General features: G+C 31.3%; 1 protein-coding gene across 1 annotated transcript; it reads right to left on the bottom strand.

Annotated features, from left to right (window-relative positions):
- Positions 1-3,918: 3,918 nt before the first annotated feature.
- LOC134728152 (beta-1,3-glucosyltransferase-like) lies at positions 3,919-25,584 on the bottom strand. Its single transcript, XM_063592624.1, has 14 exons — positions 25,451-25,584; positions 24,180-24,233; positions 22,950-23,065; positions 21,901-21,983; positions 12,550-12,658; positions 11,445-11,581; positions 10,683-10,746; positions 10,213-10,332; positions 9,706-9,775; positions 8,856-8,969; positions 7,930-8,032; positions 7,453-7,578; positions 6,346-6,493; positions 3,919-4,209 (listed from the first exon to the last, which is right to left on the bottom strand). Exons 1-14 carry the CDS (start codon positions 25,503-25,505, stop codon positions 4,054-4,056), a joined length of 1,455 nt encoding a protein of 484 aa, XP_063448694.1. The 5' UTR covers positions 25,506-25,584; the 3' UTR covers positions 3,919-4,053.
- Positions 25,585-25,629: the final 45 nt, after the last annotated feature.

Raw genomic sequence — 25,629 nt, 5'->3', positions numbered from 1 at the left:
GGTATCATATATGGTAGCAGTAAAACATCAACAAAACACTCCTTATTTGGATGTTTAGTTTAAAGGTTAGAGAAAAACATATATATATATATATATATAAGAAATATAAGCTACAATACTCTTATACCAAAAGATTAATATTCCTTACTTTTTTAGACATCATAAAAACCATGGTACATTAAAGCATTCTCCTTTTATATAAATAGACAGAAAATCATCCAAACTTGAGCAAAAAACAAAATTTACTGGTATAATAGGTCTACATGTATTAACCTCTTCCATTAATTATCCAGATGTAAAGATGGTGAGTGTGAAGACACAGGAGCCGATCAAGACATTTCAAAAAGGGGGGTTCCAAACCCAGGATAATGGGAAGGTTTCAGGTATATGTCCCCATTCAAATACATTGATCTGCCAAAAAAAAGGGGGGTTCCAACTCCCAGACCCCCTCCCCCCTGGATCCACCAATGAGACACAAAACAGCTGCTCTCAGACTTATAGTTAGATATTTACTCACTAAATCTGCAATAACTGAAAGTTCATTATGTTTTACAATATTCATTTAAATGTTAGTTTATTAAAATGGGATATAGATTTAATCTTAGACTTTTTTTAAAAACTGTTGAACTACAATTCTAAAAAAAAAAATGTTAAACTACTATTAAAGCTGTAGACCATGTAGTTTGGCAAGGCAAATATAATTGTAATTACACTAAAATCACCTAAATACAAAGTTGAATAGAAAAGAACAGTAGTAAATAGATATTTTTTCATGAATTTTAAGCAAAACGAGAACTTAAAACTTTTAATGATTTGATGAAAAATAAAACTAAGATCTACTTTCTATTTTTTTTATTTAACTTAATCTACTGTATATGCGAATTGAGATTAATCCCTTTTTTTGAATGGATAATTTTGACTTTAATTGATATTATTTGTACTATTAAAGCTATCCTCTACCCTTTTCAAAAGTGTTTATTTAAGGAGAAGAAAAAATAACTGACAAAATCAGTCACAACACGAATAAGAATTATACATGATTAATAAAAAAATATTATAAAGGGTGACATAAATCTAGATATTACTACATGTATATACTCATCTAGTACACTGGGTTTAAAATTGAGGTTTTGATTTTGTTTGTGTGTTTCATTCATTTGTTTTCAGTCTTGTGTTTTGTGTTCAATATTCTTCATCTTTTAGCTTTTGACATTAGTGGAGTTTAACCTTACTGGTGTCTGACCTTATATGACTTATGAACTTTGATTGCCCACCGGTATTTTTTTTATACATATATTCCATAATAAAATATATCTAAGTTGATGGAGTAATAAGTAAAAAGAGCCCTCCCCCCCCCCCCCCCCCCCCCCCCCCCCCCCCCCCCCCCCCCTTTGCATAAAAACAACAACACACAAACAAAAAAAATAGGCACAAAAAATGCATTTTCATGATTATTCATCTTTCAAAACAGATTTCTATAAGGAAATATATTGTTACTCGAAATTGCTTGAATTCATCCAGTAAAATAATTTGTGCTGTGTACATTCATTCAGCGTTTCTTCTTTAATAAACAAAAAAAGTCTCTCTCATACAAAATTTTAAATCAATTTTCATTTATACTGCCTGGAATAACTTTTTAATACAAGTAAATATGAGATTCAAACAAAAACAAAAATTTCTCTAAGAAAGTACATGTCTCATTTATAAAAAAAGTATGCATGTCACTTTTGCATGTCACTTTAAAAACATGTGCTTAAGCTGCAGTTTTTCATACAAAAAAAATGGTTCTTGTTAATTTAATATGATTGAATACAGGTTTCATGACCAGAACTGACAAAAATTGTTCAAAATACCAAAAATTACTGTAAACCTATTATAATTAATAGGATACACATTTTCATGGTAAAAGTAAACCACAACTTTTAATGTTTAATAGAGACAAACTTTCTAAAGACTTGTATGCAGACTTTGGCAAAACATGCTATCAAATATCAATGAAAATATAAGTTACAAGTTTTATTAACTGTTGAATAAAAACTTGAATTATTCACAACTTTTGAGGTAAAAATTGAAGTTAACTTGTGAGATCTTTTTAAATCTCATTATTGTTTGTCACCCTACGTAAATTTTTATTTATAAATTTCATATTTAGCAAAATAAAATAGGTACTTGTGACTTTTGTTTTAGTTCATATACATTTTCTTCTAAATACAATTCTCAATATCAGACTTGGGACTAATATAACCAACAACCTTCTGAATACTGGTCTATAGGAATGTAAATTACACTTATACAATCATGCCATTATTCAGTGACCAACAATATTTAAAAATTTTGTTTGAAGAAAAATGAAAGGAAAGTGTGTATCCTGAAACATTACACATGCAAGATTAAATGTATGACATATAGTAATATTATTCTGACTCTTTTTTTTTTATATCTAATTGAAAAACCACTTCTCATCACCAAATATACATTATTATTGCTATTATCTGTATTTTTCCTTTGATGTTTTTTTGTGATAATTTTCAAATCACTCGTGTAGAGTGAGAATGAAAATAATCCCTAGTTTCTAAGGTCCTTAACAACAGCGTATTAATCTAATTCATGCGCTAGAGTGTCGGCCAATCAGAAAAGATTAACCAGAACTATACAAAAAACTGTTAAATCGGATGACTTCGCTGAAATGTCAGCAATAAAAGATGATTTCTCGTTTTAATATTTTACCGTGAATTTCGCCGTTAAATAATTTATTGGAAGTTAATAAAGGTAATCAAATCATGTTATTCAAATAAAAAAAATCCTTTTTTTTTAAAATAAGTCTACTTCAAATCATCGTAGGTCTGTCTGCATGTACATTTCTTCATGCATGTATATTTCTTCGTGTGCTTTGAAAATACATAATATATTCAACTGTTCACTTCATTTTGATACGTAGAAACACCAAATTACAGCTTATCAACAGTGGAAATGGTTTTCGCCATATTTGAACACGCCGGATGGTCAGATGAGACATCTTTTTTCAAATGAATGAACTACCTGAGCGACTACATATATATATCAAATAAGCCTACGCCAAAAAAAATAGTACCACAAAAGAAAATGCATTATCATCGTATAAGATACTTTTTTTCTACTGAAATTTAAACTAAATGATATTCGAAAATACAAATAATAGCGATAAATAGATTATTTATGTTTTTTTTAAACTCAATGCATTTTCTCATTCTCATCTCATCTCAGGGCTTCGCCCTTCGATGAGATGAGAATGAGAAAATGCATCTCGTTGAAAAAAACATAAATAATCTATAAATATATATTATAAGTTACACAGTGTGCAATTGTCCTGATACAAGAATTTATCGGGTCAACAAAGTTCAAATCGGGTGACCTGATAAATTCCGTATTAGGATAATTGAACATTGTGTAACGAATTTATCCTGATTTTGTTATTTTACATATTATTATACATTGTGTATTCAAAATCAATTTGAGGACAATGTCAATCAAATATATTATAGATGTTTAATCTGAAACTGTGTAATTAAAAAAAAAATTAGCACTTTAAAGCAACTCAATTTTTTTTTTATTAGGTCAATGGTATAAGGGAGATAATTCCAATTGACGTGATAAAAAATTGTACTGAAATTTATTAGGAAAATATTTACTCTGAATCAGGATAAGAATATATGGCAAGTTGGATTAGAATTTAATTAAGTTTGTAACTACTGAATGATAAAATATAAAGATTGATCATTTACTATTGTTAGAATTGCCTTCAAGCTGAATTTCACCTTTGTCAGTTCAATTTTTCTGCTTTTAACAATTTTTATATTATCAACTCTTAATTGTAATTCTATAGCTTAAAATTTTAACGGTATTATGATTTCAGGAAATACAAATACAAATAACGCTATCAAATTTAAAATGGAGTTTTTTTATTTTTGCAACACCAATCTAGTTTTAATTTTCACAGTAATAAAAAAATCACAAAAAGTAGTGAGTTTACAGTATAAAATAATAATCAGATTTTAATTCCTAGCATTGCTTTCATCACAACTCATCATGTCCTTCTTCTATGACTGGTTCTTCTTCTGGTTCCTTCATTAAATAATCATACACTTTATAAGGGTCATTCATCCAGTGTTTATGGAATGAGACATGTGTCCTTGGTCGCAGGTATTCTGGACTGTAATCTTCTAATCTAGCCTAAAGACAGAGACAACATTTGTTATGTATTATATGCAATATAAATATTTTATGTTTAAGGTTGAGTTGCAAGTATGTGAGTTTGATATTTTAACAATATACCAATCTATTTGTTTTTATAGTGATTAAGATTATATTACAATGTTGACTGCTGAATGCCAATTTTTTAAATTTGAACTGTTATGGTTTGCTCACACTTGTTACCAATGTAATAGAATTTTATGCAACTGGCATACAGTTGAGATGTTTGGTAAACTTATAATCATACCAGGTTTAATCCACCAATTTCTACATAAGGAAATGCCAGTACCAAGACAGGAATATGACAATTGTTTTCCATTCATTCAATGTGTTTGAGCTTTTGGTATTGTCATTTCAGAAAAGACTTTCCTTTTGAATTTGACTTGGAGTTCAGTATTTTTTTTACATTACTTTTTTGTAGATTTTCACAACTTTCATGAAAATTAATAAAAAAATGTCAGTCTAAATCCCAAACCAATTTCAATGACCTAATAGGTTGGTTCAACCATATCAATTCACAGGAACCATTTACAGTGCAATGAGTGAATTGAAAATTAATTAACTGCATTAAAATTTCACCAGTTACAACTTTTAATTCCTAGCATGTTTTTCTTCTGTGACTGACCATTAGCTTTCAGTGGAGGATTAAGGGGGCAGGTTTGGAACCCCCCTTTTTTATACGATCGATGCATTTCAATGGGAACATGTGGTTGGAACCCCTCTTTGTCCTGGGTTAAGAACCCCCATACCTGCCAACTTTCACGATTTAGGCGTGTACTACACGATTTTGACCCTTAGTCACGATTGCATGATTGTGTTCCTGAAAAACCCTCTAAAACACGATTTGGTGAAAATCTACATGAAAAATATTGTTGTTCCCGATTTTGAACTGTGTCTCATGGAGGAAAATCGTGTTCAGCCAATCAAATTGTGTGTTTCTCATGATCAAATTAATCAGCCAATCAAAAACGTTTTCTCTCAAGATTGTTTTAACATGCTAGATATTGAACTTGTGTTGTATTCCACTGTTTGTTGATGTAAAAACGTGAATGAACATGGCAAATGATTTTTCAACTGCAAGGAGGTTCTTACACAGAATAAGAATAAAAGCATGGCTGATTGACAAACTTCAATGATGCAGTACTACCATGAATATAATAATTAGTAGTTTATTCACTAATTTATTGACCTTACATATACACTTGCTGTAACATACTTTCATGTATGTATTCAATCATTTAAAGTATAATGTACTATTCATTATTTTTCACATGGACCCCCACACCCACATCAACATGAGGAATCCTTTAAATGAGGGACTACCCTTAGTCAAGGGGTCACTCTTGTAAAAAATAAAACAGAAAAATGTAGATTTATTAACTTTAAAATGGGAAATTCTGACATTATATTTGGAACAGCTTTTCTAAATGAAGAGTCCTATTATTTTGAATAATAAAGAAGATATAAGGCCAAGAACATATCAAAATTCTTGGACATGTGTTGACCATATAATACCAGATAGGTCATAAGATGTATAGTTCTTTGGGAAAAGTTTCTTCAAATAATATGCATATGAATGTGTGCTCATTTGTACTTTAAAAGTGGTTTTTAATGTCCTAACATTGAGGGGGATCCCTATGTGTTGTTCCCAACCTGATAAAGGTCCTTCTTTGTGTATAATATTAAATTGGAAAAGTCAACAACTATTTAGTATCCTTACACATGAAAATAATTCCTGGTCTTACAGCTACATGTTCATATTTTCTGCTGATATAATAACTAGAATCATGCAAATAAACTTAAAAAAAGGGATGTAAGCTCATCTTACAAATCATTCAAATATGACACTTTTTCTAGACTACAAAACAGCACGCGCAAAATAGTCGTCGCAAAGAATTTTAAACTTTGAAATTGTTGTCGCCCGCTAAAACCCCCATGGGCATTTTCAAAAGTTGGCAGGTATGAACCCCCATTTTTAATTTGTTTGGTTCCGCCCCTGGCTTTGTTTTTTTTATCATTGCTACTGCAATAAATATATATAGTATGAGTTTATAATACAGTGTCACTAATGTTGTTGAACTTTGTTACCCTTTTCATTGCCATGGAAACACTTACCTGATGCATGTATATAGTATGAGTTAATGGTACACCAATGCCCTTGAGCTTCATTCCCAAGGTCATATCATCAGGAGATTCATTAGTATTACAGTTGATCAAGTTGTTCTTTTTCATTATATCTACTGCTGCTCTGCTCAGTAACATCCTATCAATTCAATGCAAAAAATATGAAAAATAATTTAATTATTTCATGTGTCCAAGTGCTTTTTGGGATTAACCCCCATCTATAATGCTCTAAGCTAAATATTAGAAAGCCAATGATGTTTAAGTAAGAATCACAAATAAGCATGTCTCAAAGGTTAAATATAAAAAAGTAAGATGTGGTAAGAAAACAAGCAATACATAAAAAAGACAGTTTTTAATGATGTTCTTTTATATGGACAGCTGAAGGTTTGAGTGAAAATAAAATCTTTGTTTTATAAATATTGCAAAATTTTATTTTTTTTTAAATGTAAAAGCTGCATTTAGAGTTGATAAGTATCAAATACAAACTTCTTTAATTTCTAGATTTGTTTAATGCATTTTGAACATGAATACAGGCTTATATTTCAAACGTAGTTTCAGTTTAACATTGACCATCATCAGTATTAAATAACATATTCAAAACTATGTAAATTACAAAGAAACTTGTATTTCTATTTGAATCCATCTGATGAGTTAAGCCTTTTTCAACTGAATTTTATAGTTTGTTGTTATGTTGTACTGTTACACCACTGTGCCAGGTTAAGTGGAAGGTTGGGATTCCACTTGCATGTCTACCCCACCACATTCTGTATGTATATGCCTGTCCCAAGTCAGGCGCCTGTAATTCAGTGTTGATTGTTTTTGTCTGTGTTACATATTTGTTTTGAACAATAATTGGGCTGTTAGTTTTCTCGTTTGAATCGTTTCAGATTTGTCAGTAGAGGGCCTTTTATAGCTGACTTAGCAGTATGGGCTTTGCTAATTGTTGAAGGCCTTACAGTAACCTATAGTTGTTAATTTCATTTGGTCTCTTGAGAATTGATGTCTCATTTGCAATCTTACCACATCTTCTTTTTTATACTAACTGTAAGTGAAAAGTCTTTTATTTTAAAAGGCTAAAATACTTCATAGTTCACTTACCCTCCACCTCCTGTGATGTAATCATAACCCCATCTATACTTGGCAACATTATATCCATATCTTTCCCCCAGATGAATAGGTTCCTTAGAGTCATAACATGCTAATAGCTTTCTTAGTCTTTCTAAACTGAAATTCACATAACATTCATGTTTAATAAAATGTATGAAATCAAAGCTAGCTTTTTGAAGTGAAAACAATCTAATTTTAGTGAAAATTATCAAGATATTTCATGAAACTATGATTTTCAGGTTTTTAATTTTTTCAAATTATGTTTTCTTCATATTTTTCTTTTATATACCTTCCATTTAATTAGTGTGTGCAACTTAAATATAATCTGAAAATTTCTAATAGTCTGGCATGGAAACTGTACCTTGAAAGATCCTTTATGAAGCATAATTTTTTTAACATTTAAGTTAGCAATTATTAAAAAAGATCTAAAATTTAAAAGTACTTGATGAATTTATTGTCAGTCCTTACTTGATTATAGTATCATCATCAGCAATAAGTAACCATGTATAACCTTTGAACTCAGGCCGACTGTCAAATCTGTTTATAATAGCCATTGTTTTCCCACAGTGTCCTGTGAACATATAAAAATCATAATATAAATCTTCATATACGGTCACTGTGAAGCACTTTAATATCTAATGTAAAAAGACAAATACTAAGATATGTATGTCCTAAAAAAACTACCAACAATAAATCTGAATGCTTAATCTTTTTAATACATAATACAGAAACTAATTATTGATACCAGAGTTTAAATGTTGTGCGCAAAACATTTGTTTCATTGACTAATATTAGTAATTAAAAAAAAATTAAACGGCAAAATAATGTACAAGGTTGAAGAGCATTGAAGACTTGACATTCCTAAAGGTTTTGCAAAATGCATGTTAGGTTATCTATTCCTGGATAGAAAATACATAGTATGTTAAAAAAACAAGTGAAACTGTTAGCTAATGCTCACTGATGATACCCTGCAACAACTGGGTAATTTTAATAGTGTAAAAATATGTGTGTGTTCAGTAAACAGGAAGTTGTTGAGTGATGAATCTGAAAACACATCACACTGTATAGCTGAAATATACAAACACTGAAACCAAATTTCAGAAACACCTACAGCTGATTCCATTGTGTGTGAAGCCAAAGGTGATATCTTTGGATAGCTTGCTTGTTAGCTGAACGGTGAAGTCATTGTTATGTCAGGTAAACTACCCTCCTTTCGAAGTAACCTAATCCAACAAACATATAGATTGATTATCTGCTGGACCAATCTACTCTTAAAGGAGGGTAGTTCAAAAGAGCTAACAATGACCTCACGGTTTATCTAACAAGCAAGCTAACCAAATATATTACCTTTGGCTTCACACTCTGACAATGAAATCTGCTGTAATTGATTATACCTCTTTCTGTATTGGGTATACCCAAATCTACTGTAGGTATATCTGGATCTTCTGTCTCACTGTAGTATTCTATATGTGTTGTTGTATTACCCCATGTAGCTTTGACTACTGGAACTGAAAATAAAGATAAATACTAATGCTACAAGACAAAAACAGTTCACATTTGTTAGGGTTTCGGTAAATATCAGCAGACGGTTATCAACATTAACAGTTGAATTTCATAATTATTTAGAAAAGAGTCTATAAACCATCACAAAGATAATACCCCTAACTGCCCTAGAAAAGTGACAACAGATATTTAAAATATTGAAAGTTTCGTACACTGGTTGAATTATATACATCATTTCTTAAATTATCTTTATTTGACTTTTCAGCTAAAATTTCACCAAAAATCTCTGTTTTTTAAGTAAATGGGACATATCCAGAACTCTAATAAAATATTACTCTAAACATATGAAGGGGAGATAACAAACAACATGTAATACCTTTTTACCAAATCCATAAACAAGGTTTAATATTCTTATTTTTACTTTGGCTCTTCAGAATTTAATGAGGATACTTGGTACATGTATTTTATCATGAATTTAAATCTTTTTACCACCAAAGTTGGAAATCAAAAACTTTTTACTGTAGTTCTTGAGTAGATATTCACATTTATAAATCAGTTGTGAAAATGTTCCTATTACAAATAATTTTAAATAAAATTATTCCTTTAATTCTAATCCTATTTTATTAGTTACATTTAACATATCTAGCTGACTTTAACCTCAATTTAGGTACCATATAGATTCATAATTGTAAATATTCAATTTGTTTACTTAGCAAAGGGAGATAATTAGCAAAAACTTACTTCTGTCTTTGTGAAAGTTTTCACATGTCTTTACTGCAACAAAAAGTTTGTCTTCATGTATTCCTTTTCCCTAAAAATAGACATTTATTTTTACCCATTTCCCAGTATCTGATATCAATTATGTCTACAATTGTGTGTGGTATGTTGCAAGGCAAATTTATGCCTCTACAGAAAATACCCTTCATCAAAGTAAACATGGTTATTAAAACATTCATCGTTAACTTTCTTTTCCTTTTTTATATGTTTACTTTTCGTATTTTTTTTTATATTTTGGGGGGTAATTTAAACACAGAGCAAGATTTAGATTCAGCTAAATGGTGTTGTTGCATGATCATCAATGAGGACCATGTTGTGATATTTAGTTATTTGGTTTTTGACACATTCACATAACCTTTTATTTATGCATTCAATGTTTTAATATTAGAATCATTCTATTTGAGTACCAGTAGTCTCGGGTCCTTTTGTCTGTCTATTCTACTTTATCATTTAATTTACAAACTGTCTTACACAATCAGGGAATGGAGTAGGATACCATGTTGCACATCCTTGTGATGACCTGGTGGTACACAGTTGTTTAATGTCCGTCATCTTCACACCTTTACCATTGTTATCAATATACTTGGCTAACTAGAAATACATAAATTGAGATATCTGAGAACCCAGAAGGTAGTTAAATATCATTAAAGTATAAAAAACATAAGTTAATTTTCAGTCATGACTTATTAAAGGTCTGTTTTAAATGATTTATCATGGAATATATGACGTGCTTTTAATGCTTCTTAGGTTGGCATTAAAAGTGTGCCATCCTCTTCATCTGATGTCAAACAGTAGCCAGTGAAAGAATATCTCACAAAAAATTTGTATAAATATCATTTTCATCTACATTTGCCCAAAATCCACATATTTTTTCTTCTTACCTTATTTGATAACTCACTGAAATTTACATAAAATTTTGAAATTTTATATTCATCATTTACCTCATATTTAGGATCAATAGAAAAATCAAGTCTATACGCTTCATCTGGCCAATTATCACCAATTCTGAAAAATATAATAAAAACTTCAAGTTTAGGTAAAGGTCACTTAGGTATTGGATTAAATTAATTACAGTAGTTGTCGTTTGTTTATGTAATATATACGTGTTTCTCGTTTCTTGTTTTGTTTATATAGATTAGACCGTTGGTTTTCCCTTTTGAATGGTTTTACACTAGTAATTTTGGGGCCCTTTATAGCTTGTTGTTTTCGGTGTGAGCCAAGGCTCCGTGTTGAAGGCCGTACTTTAACCTATAATGGTTTAATTTTTAAATTGTTATTTGGATGGAGAGTTGTCTCATTGGCACTCACACCACATCTTCCTATATCTATGTTTGTCAGACCAGTATACAGAATGCATTAATGAAATTTCTAAGAAAAAAATCAGTAATATAACCTTAGGGCGGAGGATTTTCCAATTGCTATATTGTGGTAGTCAGCTTCTATTGGTGAATGAAGCTAGAGTGCTTGGTAAGAACCACTATCTTTCAAATGGTAAATTGGCAAAGCTAGTCTATTAAGTTTTGACATATCTGTATTTGGACTCATAATCTCATTCATGAAAGGCCAATGATACAGTAGATTAACTATTTCGGCCCCTAGCAAAGTTTGGTACCATTTTGGGCTTTCAATGGGTAAAGAAAAGTTGTGAATTAATTTAAGATAGATTACCAATAAAGGCATGTCAACAAATAACATATATTTACCTTGTAAACAGTGAATTACTAAGTGCAAAACCAGCACCAATATCTGGATAAGAGAAAGATTTTGGATTGTCATGGAATGCATAGTGATGTATAATAGTGGCTTGTTGGTCTTGCAAAGCATGGCCTAGAAAGTAGTCCTGTAATTAAAATTCAAAGATATTAATTTTAAATATTGATTGATTGATTGTTGAATGTTTAACGTACAGTTGTAAATTTTTCATGTTCAGGACCATCATATTAAAAAGGCTGATCCATTACATGGAAAAAGTAACATAACAAAAACACTGAACTCTGAGGAAAATTTTAAATGGAAGGTCCAAAAGCAAATGGTAAAATCAAAAGCTCAATCACATCAAACATATTGATAACAACTGTCATAATGATATTGCTGTTTTGGTACAAGGATTTTCATATCATATGTAGAAAACTATACATCAACAAATATTTAGAAGAGAAAATATCTTTTTTTTTGTGATGTTTTAATGACTTTTATCCAACGATCTAGATGTTTTCATTCTGAAAAAGAGTAGGGTTTGTACATTTGATTAAACCCAGTCATAAAGGAGTTCAAATAACAAATCAGGGGTGAAGTCAATCAATTCAAAATGTTATAAAATAAATTAAATTGCAAAAATGGTCAAATAAATTGCAATTACACCATTAGCAGCAATGTAATTTATTTAATTATAATAACTAAGATAACTTTTCAAATGTCATCAAATTATTCTGTTAATATTATCAAACATATTCATTTGAGTAATTTGTAACAGATGCAATCTGTATATTCTCTAATTTTTGTGCTATTTTCACATTTCCTGACCGGTGTGAGATGCCTGATGACGTCAAATAAAAAGAACACAAGTTTCTGAAAATCTTTGAAAAAGAAGGATAAAAATCATAAGAGAAACAGATTCCGACACTATAACTCATGTATTATGATATTTCTCCACTCTCAATAGTTAAATTTTAGTTATTTAAAGAGCTCAGCAAGCCTCGCGCTTTAGATAATAAAATTTAACTATCTCGAGTGGAGAAATATCGTAATACACTTGTTGCAGTGTAGAAATCTATATTTCTTTAACCTTTTTCCCATTAAAATTCTCACCTCATCATAGTCAAATTTACTAAGAACTTTAATAAGTTTTTGTATATCTAATCTTGTGTCTTCTTCACAGATGAATACCCAAGCTTTGTCATCCAAATCTTCTTCTAAGCTGTAGAAATACACAAAGTTTCATTAGCAACCATCATGTAATTTTGTTTGGAGATACAAAGAACTATTGTACAGGGAAGATGTAGTTAAAAGGTGCAACAAACAAACAAAGTTTTAAAGGAAAACAACCACTTTAATAAAATTTAACTGTCTGCAATCAGCAACAGGGAGCTAGGTGGCGGAGTGGTGTAAGTAGTGGACCTACAATATCACTAGTCAGTATACGATAACAATAATGATGGTTGTGAGTTCAAATTCTTCACAGGCCAGGTGCACTGGACACCAATCTTCATTGCTTTGGATTGTAACTTTCCTACCCAAGTTCAGCGGTTATCTTTGGGCAATCTGGCTTTTTCCACCAAAAAACTAGAGGCTCTAAAGAGCCTGTGTCACTCACCTTGGTCTATTTGAATATAAACAAAGGGCACAGATGGATTCATGGCAACATTGTGTTTTGGTGATCGTGATGTGTTTGTAGATCTTACTTTATTCTTGCTGCATACAATTATCTCTATCTATAACAGTAGTTTCTGTGGAAAATGTTAGTGAAAATCTACAAATTTTATGATAATTGTTAAAAATTGACTATGAAGGGCAATAACTCCTTAGGGGGTCAATTGACCATTTTGGTCATGTTGACTTATTTATAGGTCTTACTTTGCTGTACATTATTGCTGTTTACAGTTTATCTCTATCTATAAGAATATTCAAGATAATAACCAAAAACAGCAAAATTTCCTTAAAATTACCAATTCAGGGGCAGCAACCCAACAACGGATTGCCCGATTCATCTAAAAATTTCAGGGCAGATAGATCATGACCTGATAAACAATTTTACCCCACGTCAGATTTGCTCTAAATGCTTTGGTTTTTGAGTTATAAGCCAAAAACTGTGTTTTACCCCTATGTTCTATTTTTAGCCATGGTGGCCGTCTTGGTTGGTTTGGCGGGTCACGCTACACATTTTTTAAACAAGATACCCCAATGATGATTGTGGCCAAGTTTGGTTTAATTTGGCCCAGCAGTTTCAGAGAAGAAGATTTTTGTAAAAGTTAACGACAACGACGGACAACGGACGACAATGGAGGACGGACGCCAAGTGATGAGAAAAGCTCACTTGGCCCTGCTGGCCAGGTGAGCTAAAAACTGATGGCTACGAAATAGCACAATAAAGTTGAAAGTGGAGTTAAACACAAATCAATCAATCAATTATCAACAATACAAAAGAAGGACTACACATTACACATTTCAGTCGCTGTGCATTACACATTTCAGTCACTATGCATTACACATTTCAGTCACTATGCATTACACATTTCAGTCTTTATGCATTACACATTTCTGTAACTGCATTACATATTTCAGTCACTATGCATTACACATTTCAGCAATGGTGCACTACACATTTCAGTGGCTGTGCATTACACATTTCAGTCACTATGCATTACACATTTCAGTCACTGTGCATTACACATTTCATTCACTATGCATTACACATTTCATTCATTCACTATGCATTACACATTTCAGTCACTATGCATTACACATAGTCACTATGCATTTCTCATTTCAGTCACTATGTATTACACATAGTCACTATGCATTACACATGTCAGTCACTGTGCATTACACATTTCAGTCACTATGCATTACACATTTCATTCAGTCACTATGCATTACACATTTCAGTCACTATGCATTACACATTTCAGTCACTATGCATTACCGATAGTCACTATGCGTTACACATTTCAGTCACTATGCATTACACATTTCAGTCACTATGCATCACACATTTCAGTCACAATGCATTACACATTTCTATGAAAGGCCGTTCATGTCAAAAACCCGATAAAGTAACGCGTTAACATTTAACGCGATAAATTCACATTTAACGCGATAAATGTAGTTTAAACGCGTTAAAATTATTTTTAACGCGTTAATTGATAATTTAACGCGTTAGGCAATTCACTACAAAAAATGACAGAAAAACTTTCTACTTTCGCCTTAACTAAGTTTTAAGACGTCAGGTTTTACTCGAAACCTAATAAATGAAATGGCCGGATGTGTCATATCTACATCTATTAACGCGATAATGTTGAGATTAGCAGAACATTACGTAAAAGCTTCTTTAACGCTTAAATGCAACTTTAACGCGTTAAATAGATATAGGAAGATGTGGTGTGAGTGCCAATGAGACAACTCTCCATCCAAATAACAATTTAAAAATTAAACCATTATAGGTTAAAGTACGGCCTTCAACACGGAGCCTTGGCTCACACCGAACAACAAGCTATAAAGGGCCCCAAAATTACTAGTGTAAAACCATTCAAACGGGAAAACCAACGGTCTAATCTATATAAACAAAACGAGAAACGAGAAACACGTATATATTACATAAACAAACGACAACTACTGTACATCAGATTCCTGACTTAGGACAGGTGCAAACATTTGCAGCGGGATTAAACGTTTTAATGGGCCCAAACCTTCTCCCTTTTTCTGAAACAATAGCATAACATCACAACATATAAAAACATACGATAAAATATCAATTAGCAGACTTAACTCAATCAAAAAACGTATGATTACACAAAGAACGAATAAATTTGATCTGCGATATCTGAATACAAATGCACAGTTAATTAAATATTATATATAGAGACAAACAGTCATGACCAAAAGTCTTTCAAACAAATTCAAACACACTGAGAAATATTTAACCAATCAATGTTCACTTTAGAAAAAAACCGTTTTTTTATAATCTTGAAGTTTATACAACGGTTGTAAGAATAAGTGAAAAATTGAAGATATTACAAATAATCAAAGCTGGTATACAGCCAAGATCCATATAAATAAAAAATGACAAAAAAGCATTATAAACAGTATCAACAGGTCGAATTAACAAGAAAATACGATTTGAGAGTACTCGCAGTTACTGACAGCTAGTTAAAAGCCAAAACCAATTAATAGTAAAAAATCATGCATCAGAGACTAAAATCGACTAAAACACATCACAGGGATTTAGTATTTTAACGTCATTAATAGTCAAAGAAGACATGACTTGTGCAATGCCAAAAATAAATGTATCGACAGGTAGTAGTATAGTGAAGAGCGACTTCTATAGAAATAAAAGTTAACGTGGCTGTGTCCCCTATACATCTCGCCTCAAAAGATAATGAAATTTAGTAATGTTTTAATTTGCTAATGACAAAATCAATATTAGTGCCAATATGAACTATATTCAGAGATCTAATTACAATATTGGTACGATAACCCTTACTTATAAGTTTGTTTAAAGGTTCGATGAGTTTACAAGGATTTAAGTACAATATTACCATAAATTTTAGGATGAGAAATACCATATTTAATAAGCTTTCTACAGGTATAGCCAAATTTACTAATCAAATCTTTGTATCTATGAAAGAATTTAGTAAAAGTTTTAAGTAATTTATGGTATCGAAATCCCTGACACAACAATTTACCAGTGATGCATTGATTACGTTCGTTAAAATCTATGACATCAGAACACACACGGGCAAACCGAATGAGTTGCGATATATAAACACCGTATGATGGAGCCAAAGGCACATCGCCGTCTAAAAAAGGAAAATTAACAATAGGAAATGAAAAATCGTCTCTTTTGTCGTAAATTTTAGTGTGAAGTTTCCCGTTTGAAATTGAAATGTCTAAATCTAGAAAAGGACAACTGCTGCTGTTTATGTTAGATTTAGTTAAAGTAAGTTCGTTTGGGTAAATTTCTGAAGTATATTTAGAGAACTCTGGATTATTCAACGAAAAAATATCATCCAGATAACGGTAGGTATTTTTGAATGTATCAACCAAATGTAACAATGATGGGTCTTTACTTAGTTTGGTCATAAACTGAGATTCATAGCAATATAGAAATAAATCTGCTATTAAAGGGGCACAGTTGGTGCCCATAGGAATACCTACTACCTGACGATACACTTTATCGCCGAAACGTACATAAATGTTATCAAGCAGAAAGTTTAAAGCTTCAATCATATCCTCACATTTCCAGTAAGTGTATCTAGCATACTTTCCTTTTTCGTTACAGAAAAAGGCCTTAAACGAGTTACAGCAAATAAAATTACAATGAGATTTTTCGAAAGACCATTTTATCAAATACAAAAACTTTTTCTTTATAAGATTGTGTGGAAGTGTAGTGTACAGAGTAGAAAAATCATAACTGTCAACAGAATTAAGCAATTTTAACGCGTTAAACGCAACTTTAACGCGTTGAAAGAAACTTTTATGCGTTAAAAGCAACTTTAACGAGTTAAATGCAACTTCAACGCGTTAAATGTTATCTTAACGCGTTAAAAGCAAGTTTACCGCGTTAAAAGCAACTTTAACGCGTTAAAAGCAAGTTTACCGCGTTAAACGCAACTTTAATGCGTTAAAAGCAACTTTAACGCGTTAAACGCAACTTTAACGCGTTAAAGGAAACTTTAATGCGTTAAATGCAACTTCAACGCGTTAAATTTTATCTTAACGCGTTAAAAGCAAGTTTACCGCGTTAAAAGCAACTTTAATGCGTTAAAAGCAACTTCAACGAGAAAAATGCAACTTTAACGCGTTAAATGCAACGTTAACGCGTTAAATGCAACTTGAACGCGTTAAATGTTAATGTTATGCGTTAAAAGCAAGTTTTACGCGTTAAAAGCAACTTTAATGCGTAAAATGCAGTTTTAACGCGTTAATTGTTATTTTAACGCGTTAAATGCATCTTTAAAGCGTTAAATGCTACTGTAACGCGTAAAATGCAGTTTTAACGTGTTAAATGCATCTTTAACGCGTTGAATGCAATTTTAACGTGTTAAGGGGGCTCGCGGGTCTAAATCATTTTTTTTTATTTAATATAGGATTTCTCTATATTTTTCTATAAAGGAACTTTATCTTATTCTTAATGGAAAAATGAAATAAAAAAATGGGGTCACCGTTCATTTACGCTCACTATCTGCCTTCGAAAGTAGCATACATTTTTGTTAATGTCCTTTTTTTTTTCTGTTGAACTAATAGGAGAAATAGCGGTAATATCGAAATAAAAAAAGAACTAAATTACAGAAATCGCTTAAATTTTACAGTTATTTAGTTTATGTACAGCTTATACAAAGACAACAATAAAAAATATAGGTCACCGATGAGTTAAAAAAGATATTTCAATTTTAATGCCAAAAAATGGTATTTTTTGCACCAAAGGGAGATAATTTGGAGCTTTTTCAGTGTTATCAACATTTTCAAAGTTATCTGGGGCCAACACGAATTGATTTTTTGGAATGATTTTTGGATCATATGATAAAGTAACAACTACTCAAGGTACCAAATAAAATTTGTAGCGAAAAATTAAAGTTTATTTTTTTTCGGAAATCTTATACCCGCGAGCCTCCTTAAATGTAACTGTAACGCGTTAAAGCAACGTTTACCTGTTTAATGCAACTTCAACACGTCAAAGCAACTTTACCGCGTTAAAAGCAACTTTACAGCGTTAAAAGCAACTTTACCGCGTTAAAAGCAACTTTAACGCGTTAAATGCAACTTTAACGCGTTGAATGCAACTTTAACGCGTTAAATGCAACTTTAACGCGTTGAATGCAACTTTAACGCGTTAAATGCAACTTTAACGCGTTAAATGCAACTTTAACGCGTTAAATGTAATTTTAACACGTTAAATGCAACTTAAACGCGTTAAATGTTATTTTAACACGTTAAATGAAGTTTTAATAATGTATCGTAGCAACGTTTTTGTGTTGAATTTAACACGTTAATGTGATTTATTATGACACATGTGGCCAGTGCGACGGATATATTATCGCGATAAACGTCAATTTGCACCTACATGTACGGGATAAATCCCAAACTTGATAATTGCAAAGTTTAACGCGTTAAAAATATTGATTTCTTTTCGCGTTAAAACTGTATTTATCGCGTTAAATGTGATTTTATCGCGTTTAATTTTAACGCGTTACTTTATCGGGTTTTTGACATGATCGGCCTCTCATACATTTCAGCCACTATGAATTACACATTTCAGTCACTATGAATTACACATTTCAGCCACTATGAATTACACATTTCAGCCACTATGAATTACACATTTCAGTCACTATGAATTACACATTTCAGTCACTATGAATTACACATTTCAGCCACTATGAATTACACATTTCAGTCACTATGAATTACACATTTCAGTCACTATGCATTACACATTTCAGCCACTATGAATTACACATTTCAGTCACTATGCATTACACATTTCAGTCACTATGAATTACACATTTCAGCCACTATGAATTACACATTTCAGTCACTATGAATTACACATTTCAGCCACTATGAATTACACATTTCAGCCACTATGAATTACACATTTCAGTCACTATGAATTACACATTTCAGTCACTATGAATTACACATTTCAGTCACTATGCATTACACATTTTAGCCACTTTGAATTACACATTTCAGTCACTATGCATTACTGATAGTCACTATGCATTACACATTTCAGTCACTATGCATTACACATAGTCACTATGCATTACACATTTCAGTCACTATGCATTACACATTTCAGCCACTATGAATTACACATTTCAGTCACTATGCATTACACATAGTCACTATGAATTACACATTTCAGTCACTATGCATTACACATAGTCACTATGCATTACACATTTCAGTCACTATGCATTACACATTTCAGTCACTATGCATTACACATTTCAGTCACTATGCATTACACATTTCAGCCACTATGAATTACACATTTCAGTCACTATGCATTACACATTTCAGTCACTATGAATTACACATTTCAGTCACTATGAATTACACATTTCAGTCACTATGAATTACACATTTCAGTCACTTTGCATTACACATTTCAGTCACTATGAATTACACATTTCAGTCACTATGCATTACACATTTCAGTCACTATGCATTACACATTTTAGCCACTTTGAATTACACATTTCAGTCACTATGCATTACTGATAGTCACTATGCATTACACATTTCAGTCACTATGCATTACACATTTCAGTCACTATGCATTACACATTTCAGTCACTATGCATTACACATTTCAGTCACTATGCATTACACATTTCAGTCACTATGAATTACACATAGTCACTATGCATTACACATTTCAGTCACTATGCATTACACATTTCAGTCACTATGCATTACACATTTTAGCCACTTTGAATTACACATTTCAGTCACTATGCATTACTGATAGTCACTATGCATTACACATTTCAGTCACTATGCATTACACATAGTCACTATGCATTACACATTTCAGTCACTATGCATTACACATTTCAGTCACTATGCATTACACATTTCAGTCACTATGCATTACACATAGTCACTATGAATTACACATTTCAGTCACTATGCATTACACATTTCAGCCACTATGAATTACACATTTCAGTCCCTATGAATTACACATTTCAGTCACTATGCATTACACATTTCAGTCACTATGAATTACACATTTCAGTCACTATGAATTACACATTTCAGTCACTATGCATTACACATTTTAGCCACTTTGAATTACACATTTCAGTCACTATGCATTACTGATAGTCACTATGCATTACACATTTCAGTCACTATGCATTACACATTTCAGCCACTATGAATTACACATTTCAGTCACTATGAATTACACATTTCAGTCACTATGAATTACACATTTCAGTCACTATGCATTACACATTTCAGTCACTATGAATTACACATTTCAGTCACTATGCATTACACATTTCAGTCACTATGAATTACACATTTCAGTCACTATGCATTACACATTTCAGTCACTATGAATTACACATTTCAGTCACTATGCATTACACATTTCAGTCACTATGCATTACACATTTCAGTCACTATGAATTACACATTTCAGTCACTATGCATTACACATTTCAGTCACTATGAATTACACATTTCAGTCACTATGAATTACACATTTCAGCCACTATGAATTACACATTTCAGTCACTATGAATTACACATTTCAGTCACTATGCATTACACATTTCAGTCACTATGAATTACACATTTCAGTCACTATGCATTACACATTTCAGTCACTATGAATTACACATTTCAGTCACTATGCATTACACATTTCAGTCACTATGAATTACACATTTCAGTCACTATGAATTACACATTTCAGTCACTATGAATTACACATTTCAGTCACTATGCATTACACATTTCAGTCACTATGAATTACACATTTCAGTCACTATGCATTACACATTTCAGTCACTATGAATTACACATTTCAGTCACTATGCATTACACATTTCAGTCACTATGCATTACACATAGTCACTATGCATTACACATTTCAGTCACTATGCATTACACATTTCAGTCACTATGAATTACACATTTCAGTCACTATGAATTACACATTTCAGTCACTATGAATTACACATTTCAGTCACTATGAATTACACATTTCAGTCACTATGAATTACACATTTCAGTCACTTTGCATTACACATTTCAGCCACTATGAATTACACATTTCAGTCACTATGCATTACACATTTCAGTCACTATGCATTACACATTTCAGTCACTATGCATTACACATTTCAGTCACTATGCATTACACATTTCAGTCACTATGCATTACACATTTCAGTCACTATGCATTACACATTTCAGTCACTATGCATTACACATTTAAGTGCTACTGAAACTGTTCTTTTGTTATCTTTGTTTTATTAAATCACTCACTAATCAAAATTCTTTTCATCATAAACAAGAAGACATGCAATTTATGACTAATTATTGAAGAAATATCAAGTACAAACATTTATAATTGTAACTCTTAAAAAATCATACACAAACCCAATTCCTTCCCTATAACTAAGAAATGTACTTTTATATGTACAAATTTACCAATGTGAATATGTTCAAGATACCTTCCAAAAGGAAATAAATCATAAAGATATTTTTCTTTTATTAATTACATAAATTAAATGTAATAGAATAGAATCTTTCTAAACTAGTGTTTGCCCTTTTTTTTTTTTCTTTTTTTTTTAAGTTTTTGCCATGGTATTGACAGCTTACTTTGGACTTTATATGCAGTTTATGTTTTCCTTTGGCATCTGTTAGCTTTCTTCTAAGTTTTTTCTAAAAACAAAAATAGACAGTAGTGTCACTTACAGTTTAAATATGGGAAAGAATGTCCAAGCTCCATTTATATTATCCCATTCTTTATGTGTGAAATATAGTTTTGGCTGATCATTCTACAACATAAAAACAAAGTTACATGTATAATATGTTTGGCTACATATTCCAATATGGAACCAAATATGAATGAAAAAGCATCCATTTTAGTGACAACAAATTAATGGTTGTCTAATTCATTTAGTTATAGAATTTTTAAGTGCCAGTCTGCCTAAGAATCAAGCAGTGGTTAAAACATGACGAACAAAAACCTGCTTATTTTAATTGATTTTAGTTCAAAATGTATAACAGTGTAGGAATATAACATTCAATTCCTTTTCTTGTTCTGCAACTCTTTCACAAAAATTCTTAAGACTAAAAGAACTTGTAAGCCAGACATACACATTTTAGTATAACTTACGATCAATTTCAATGTAAGATGTTTTATGAAAAAGTCACTGGTATTTCAATTTATAATTTTGTTGAAATGCGCTAGATATTAAAAATTAAAGGGAGCTAACTCTGTAATTTACATTCATGCTAGACATCTGGTATGGACATTTATTTGATCATTTATGACGATATATTTACCAACTGATGCTGTTTTATAAGTGTTGTTGGAAAACAGTTACATTGTGAAATTCTATTTAAAGTTTAAGGTTTAATGAGTTTAATTTTCCATTGACATAATTTGAGTTTGGAGTTATTGCCCATTCTGCCATGTTTGATGGCCATGATGGCACAAAATCTTTCACAAATCAACCAAATTCATTTTGGGCCTAAATTAATATAAGGTTTGTTTCCCCAATCCCGACTTAGCCAAGCCAGGTGTGGGTAGGTAAGTAGGGAAATAATTTTATTTTTTTCAAAAAAGCTGGAACAATATCTGTTGATATGGCAAGCCTGAAAATCAGAAATGAATAAATTAATATTCAACTAAGTTTTGATCATTTTTGCAGGGTTGGTAGGGATTGGGGAAACAAACAATAATTTATTTTAGGCCTTGTTTCTAAATATTTCTATTGAAAGATCTAATCAGGCCACACCTTGTCCATATGAGTAAGTTGTGCTTTGAAATGGGTTTTGAACTCTTCAGCTCTGCTGACATGGTACTTATTTGGTTGTGTCACTACCACAAAGATTATCTGTTCACCAGTTAATTCTATAAAACAAAAATATACATACATGACAAATAAAAATTAAACAAAAATTTATCTAATTATATTTTACTACACAATTAAGCAATAGAGCAAGAGTGATTCTTTTATATTTGTAAATAAGAAATCAATAAATTATTTGATTTTTGTTTCCATACTAAGGATTCATTATATTTGCTGAATACCAATTTTCTTGCATTTTGTGGGTACAGGTGATCCCCGAATTCAAATTTTCAATGAATGACATATTTTCTTTAGGTTTCATATGCAGAGATTGTCAAAACCATGAAATTAAATATCAACATTTAACAAAAATAAAGTTCTCCTCAATCCGCAAAAGTTGGGACCCACAAAAAATGACTCCACAGTGATACTGTACTGTGTAAAACACAAATGATAACTACATGGTACTTGAATCTTAATATCTAAAATTTTAATTATTGCATGTTAATAAGTATGTACAAAAATCCAACTAATTGCCATTTCTAGTGAATGCAACTTGCAAGTATAAAGATCAAACTGTGGCATTTTATTTGCACTTACAATATAGATTTCATTATTTATCTATCATTTCCTAAAGGATCACTCTATCGTTGATTATATTCCATACAAATTTAGTAAAAACAATTATCTCAATGTCAATAACATGTTACATGTAATATCATGAAAAATCAATCTGTTAAACCCTACCACAACGTGACATGTTCGTATTCTTATCTGTTTTGATTTTTGGAGTTTTAACACTACCTTTAAGCACGGCATTTAGGCTATTTCATGGAAGCAAGTTTATATTTTTGGAGGGAGCTGGAGTGCCAAAAAAAACCACTGACCTTAGATAGCAAAACTGACAATCCTAGTCAATTAAGATAGGAGTCGAGTGTGCTGGGGTTCAAACTCACAACCTCACGCATGTCAGAAGTCAGGAACCTGGTCAGAGACTGCCATAAGTTATATCATTCAGTTTTTGTCATGTACAGAATTTAGTGTTAATTGCTGGTCTTTTGAATAGATAATTCAAAACTTTTTAAGACTGTATGTTACTGTTTAGATATATATTTTTAATTCTATTCATACAAATATCTTAATAATACAATGTTTGTGATTCTGTATGATACATACCATTGTCTTCCTCTTCTGAGTTTACTAAACCATTTGGACATAGGATTAAGAAGCCTGTAATAAAAACAATGAAAAATGTTTACAGTCAATTTTTATATATAAAACTGCCAATGACAAATTATGTATTGAAAGTTGTAAATATTGAAACATAATTGATATTCTCCTTCTTTTGCTACCAGATCTTGTAAATAAATAATATATGCTTCTTTACTCCTTAGTAATCTACATCAACTAAAATAACAATAAAATACCAAAATTTGCAAATAAAATATATATAGGCATGACAGGGTTCATTGTTAATTATCCTGCAAAAATCCTCAATTTTTGTTTTAATTGCATACCGTGTTATGTCTATGAATATAACTGATAATAGTTTCACTCACTTTGGCTTGAAATCATTTTGCATTTTACTTATTTTGTGTAAGTGTCTGATCTGGTAAAGATACTTGCAGGCACACATATTACATACATGTAGTAAATAAGACACAAGTTTCACTACTTTTTCACTTAAAACTTAAAAAGTTTTAATTTCTAAATCAAAATTGTTGATGGTCTTTGCTGACGTGCAACTAATGCATCTTGTCATGGTAAAGGATTTATTCATATTAGTTCTAAACTTGATCACTACTTACAAATGTATCTAATTAAGCCATGTACTTTTGGGCGATATTACTGTATTCAAACTAATTTCCTAACTCTTTCCTGTCTGTTATAAGTCTCAATGCATAGTTGTAAATAATAGTACATTTTTTGTAAATCAAGCTATTGATTCAGCTGTACTTTTAGGAATTCCTGTGCCTCAATAGTAGAAATTGGCACTGGTCTGTTGGTCGGAGACCAATATAATTTGCGTCAGATCAGTAGATTTTGTTAGCTGGTGCTCCAGTGGACTAGTAGGAATTTGTCAATAAAACTCACTGATTGCAATGCAATACCTGTTTGTTGGCAAACATACTTGTACCAGCAAAATTAATTACATGGTACTGGCAGTCTGCACAGTTAGGGAAAGACTTAGTAGTAAAATTTCGTTTGGACTATAAGAAAAATGTCAAAATATTAGTCTTCAGGCTGGTATTTGAAAAAGTTTTAGGTGCAGACTGTTCTGGGGATACTGAGTATTACAATTGATGAAGTGTTAGTGACAACTAACAACAATGTCAACATAAAGATAAATAAATTTGTTTTAAATGTAAGGAGATTGTGGGGGGGAAACAGTTGTTGATGCATAAAAAAATAAATATATATATGTTAGAATTCGCCTCTAATCTTACAAATCGCAATAGAAATCATATTTAAAATGAAATCCGATGAACGCCTTCGTGTCATTTTTCAATCGGCTGCAACTTCTTTTCGGAATCTCTCATGTTGTTACTAAAATCGACAAAGTGAAAGTACGAGTATTTTAAAAGGACTTATTTCATTGGTTAAATCTTAAAATTAATCCAATGAA

This window comes from Mytilus trossulus, chromosome 8 (assembly GCF_036588685.1).
Source record: "Mytilus trossulus isolate FHL-02 chromosome 8, PNRI_Mtr1.1.1.hap1, whole genome shotgun sequence".
Classification (NCBI taxonomy): domain Eukaryota; kingdom Metazoa; phylum Mollusca; class Bivalvia; order Mytilida; family Mytilidae; genus Mytilus; species Mytilus trossulus.
The sequence above is the reverse complement of the archived record's forward strand: the minus strand, read 5'-3'. Positions and strand labels throughout refer to the sequence as shown.

Coding starts and splice junctions, on each gene's coding strand:
- LOC134728152 (XM_063592624.1), bottom strand. CDS start 25,505: ATGACACGAAGGCGTTCATCGGATTTCATTTTAAATATGATTTCTATT. Junction 9,776..10,212: donor CTACTCCATTCCCTGATTGT/GTAAGACAGTTT, acceptor GTCTATTTTTAG/GGAAAAGGAATACATGAAGA. Junction 8,970..9,705: donor AAACTTTCACAAAGACAGAA/GTAAGTTTTTGC, acceptor CTTTATTTTCAG/TTCCAGTAGTCAAAGCTACA.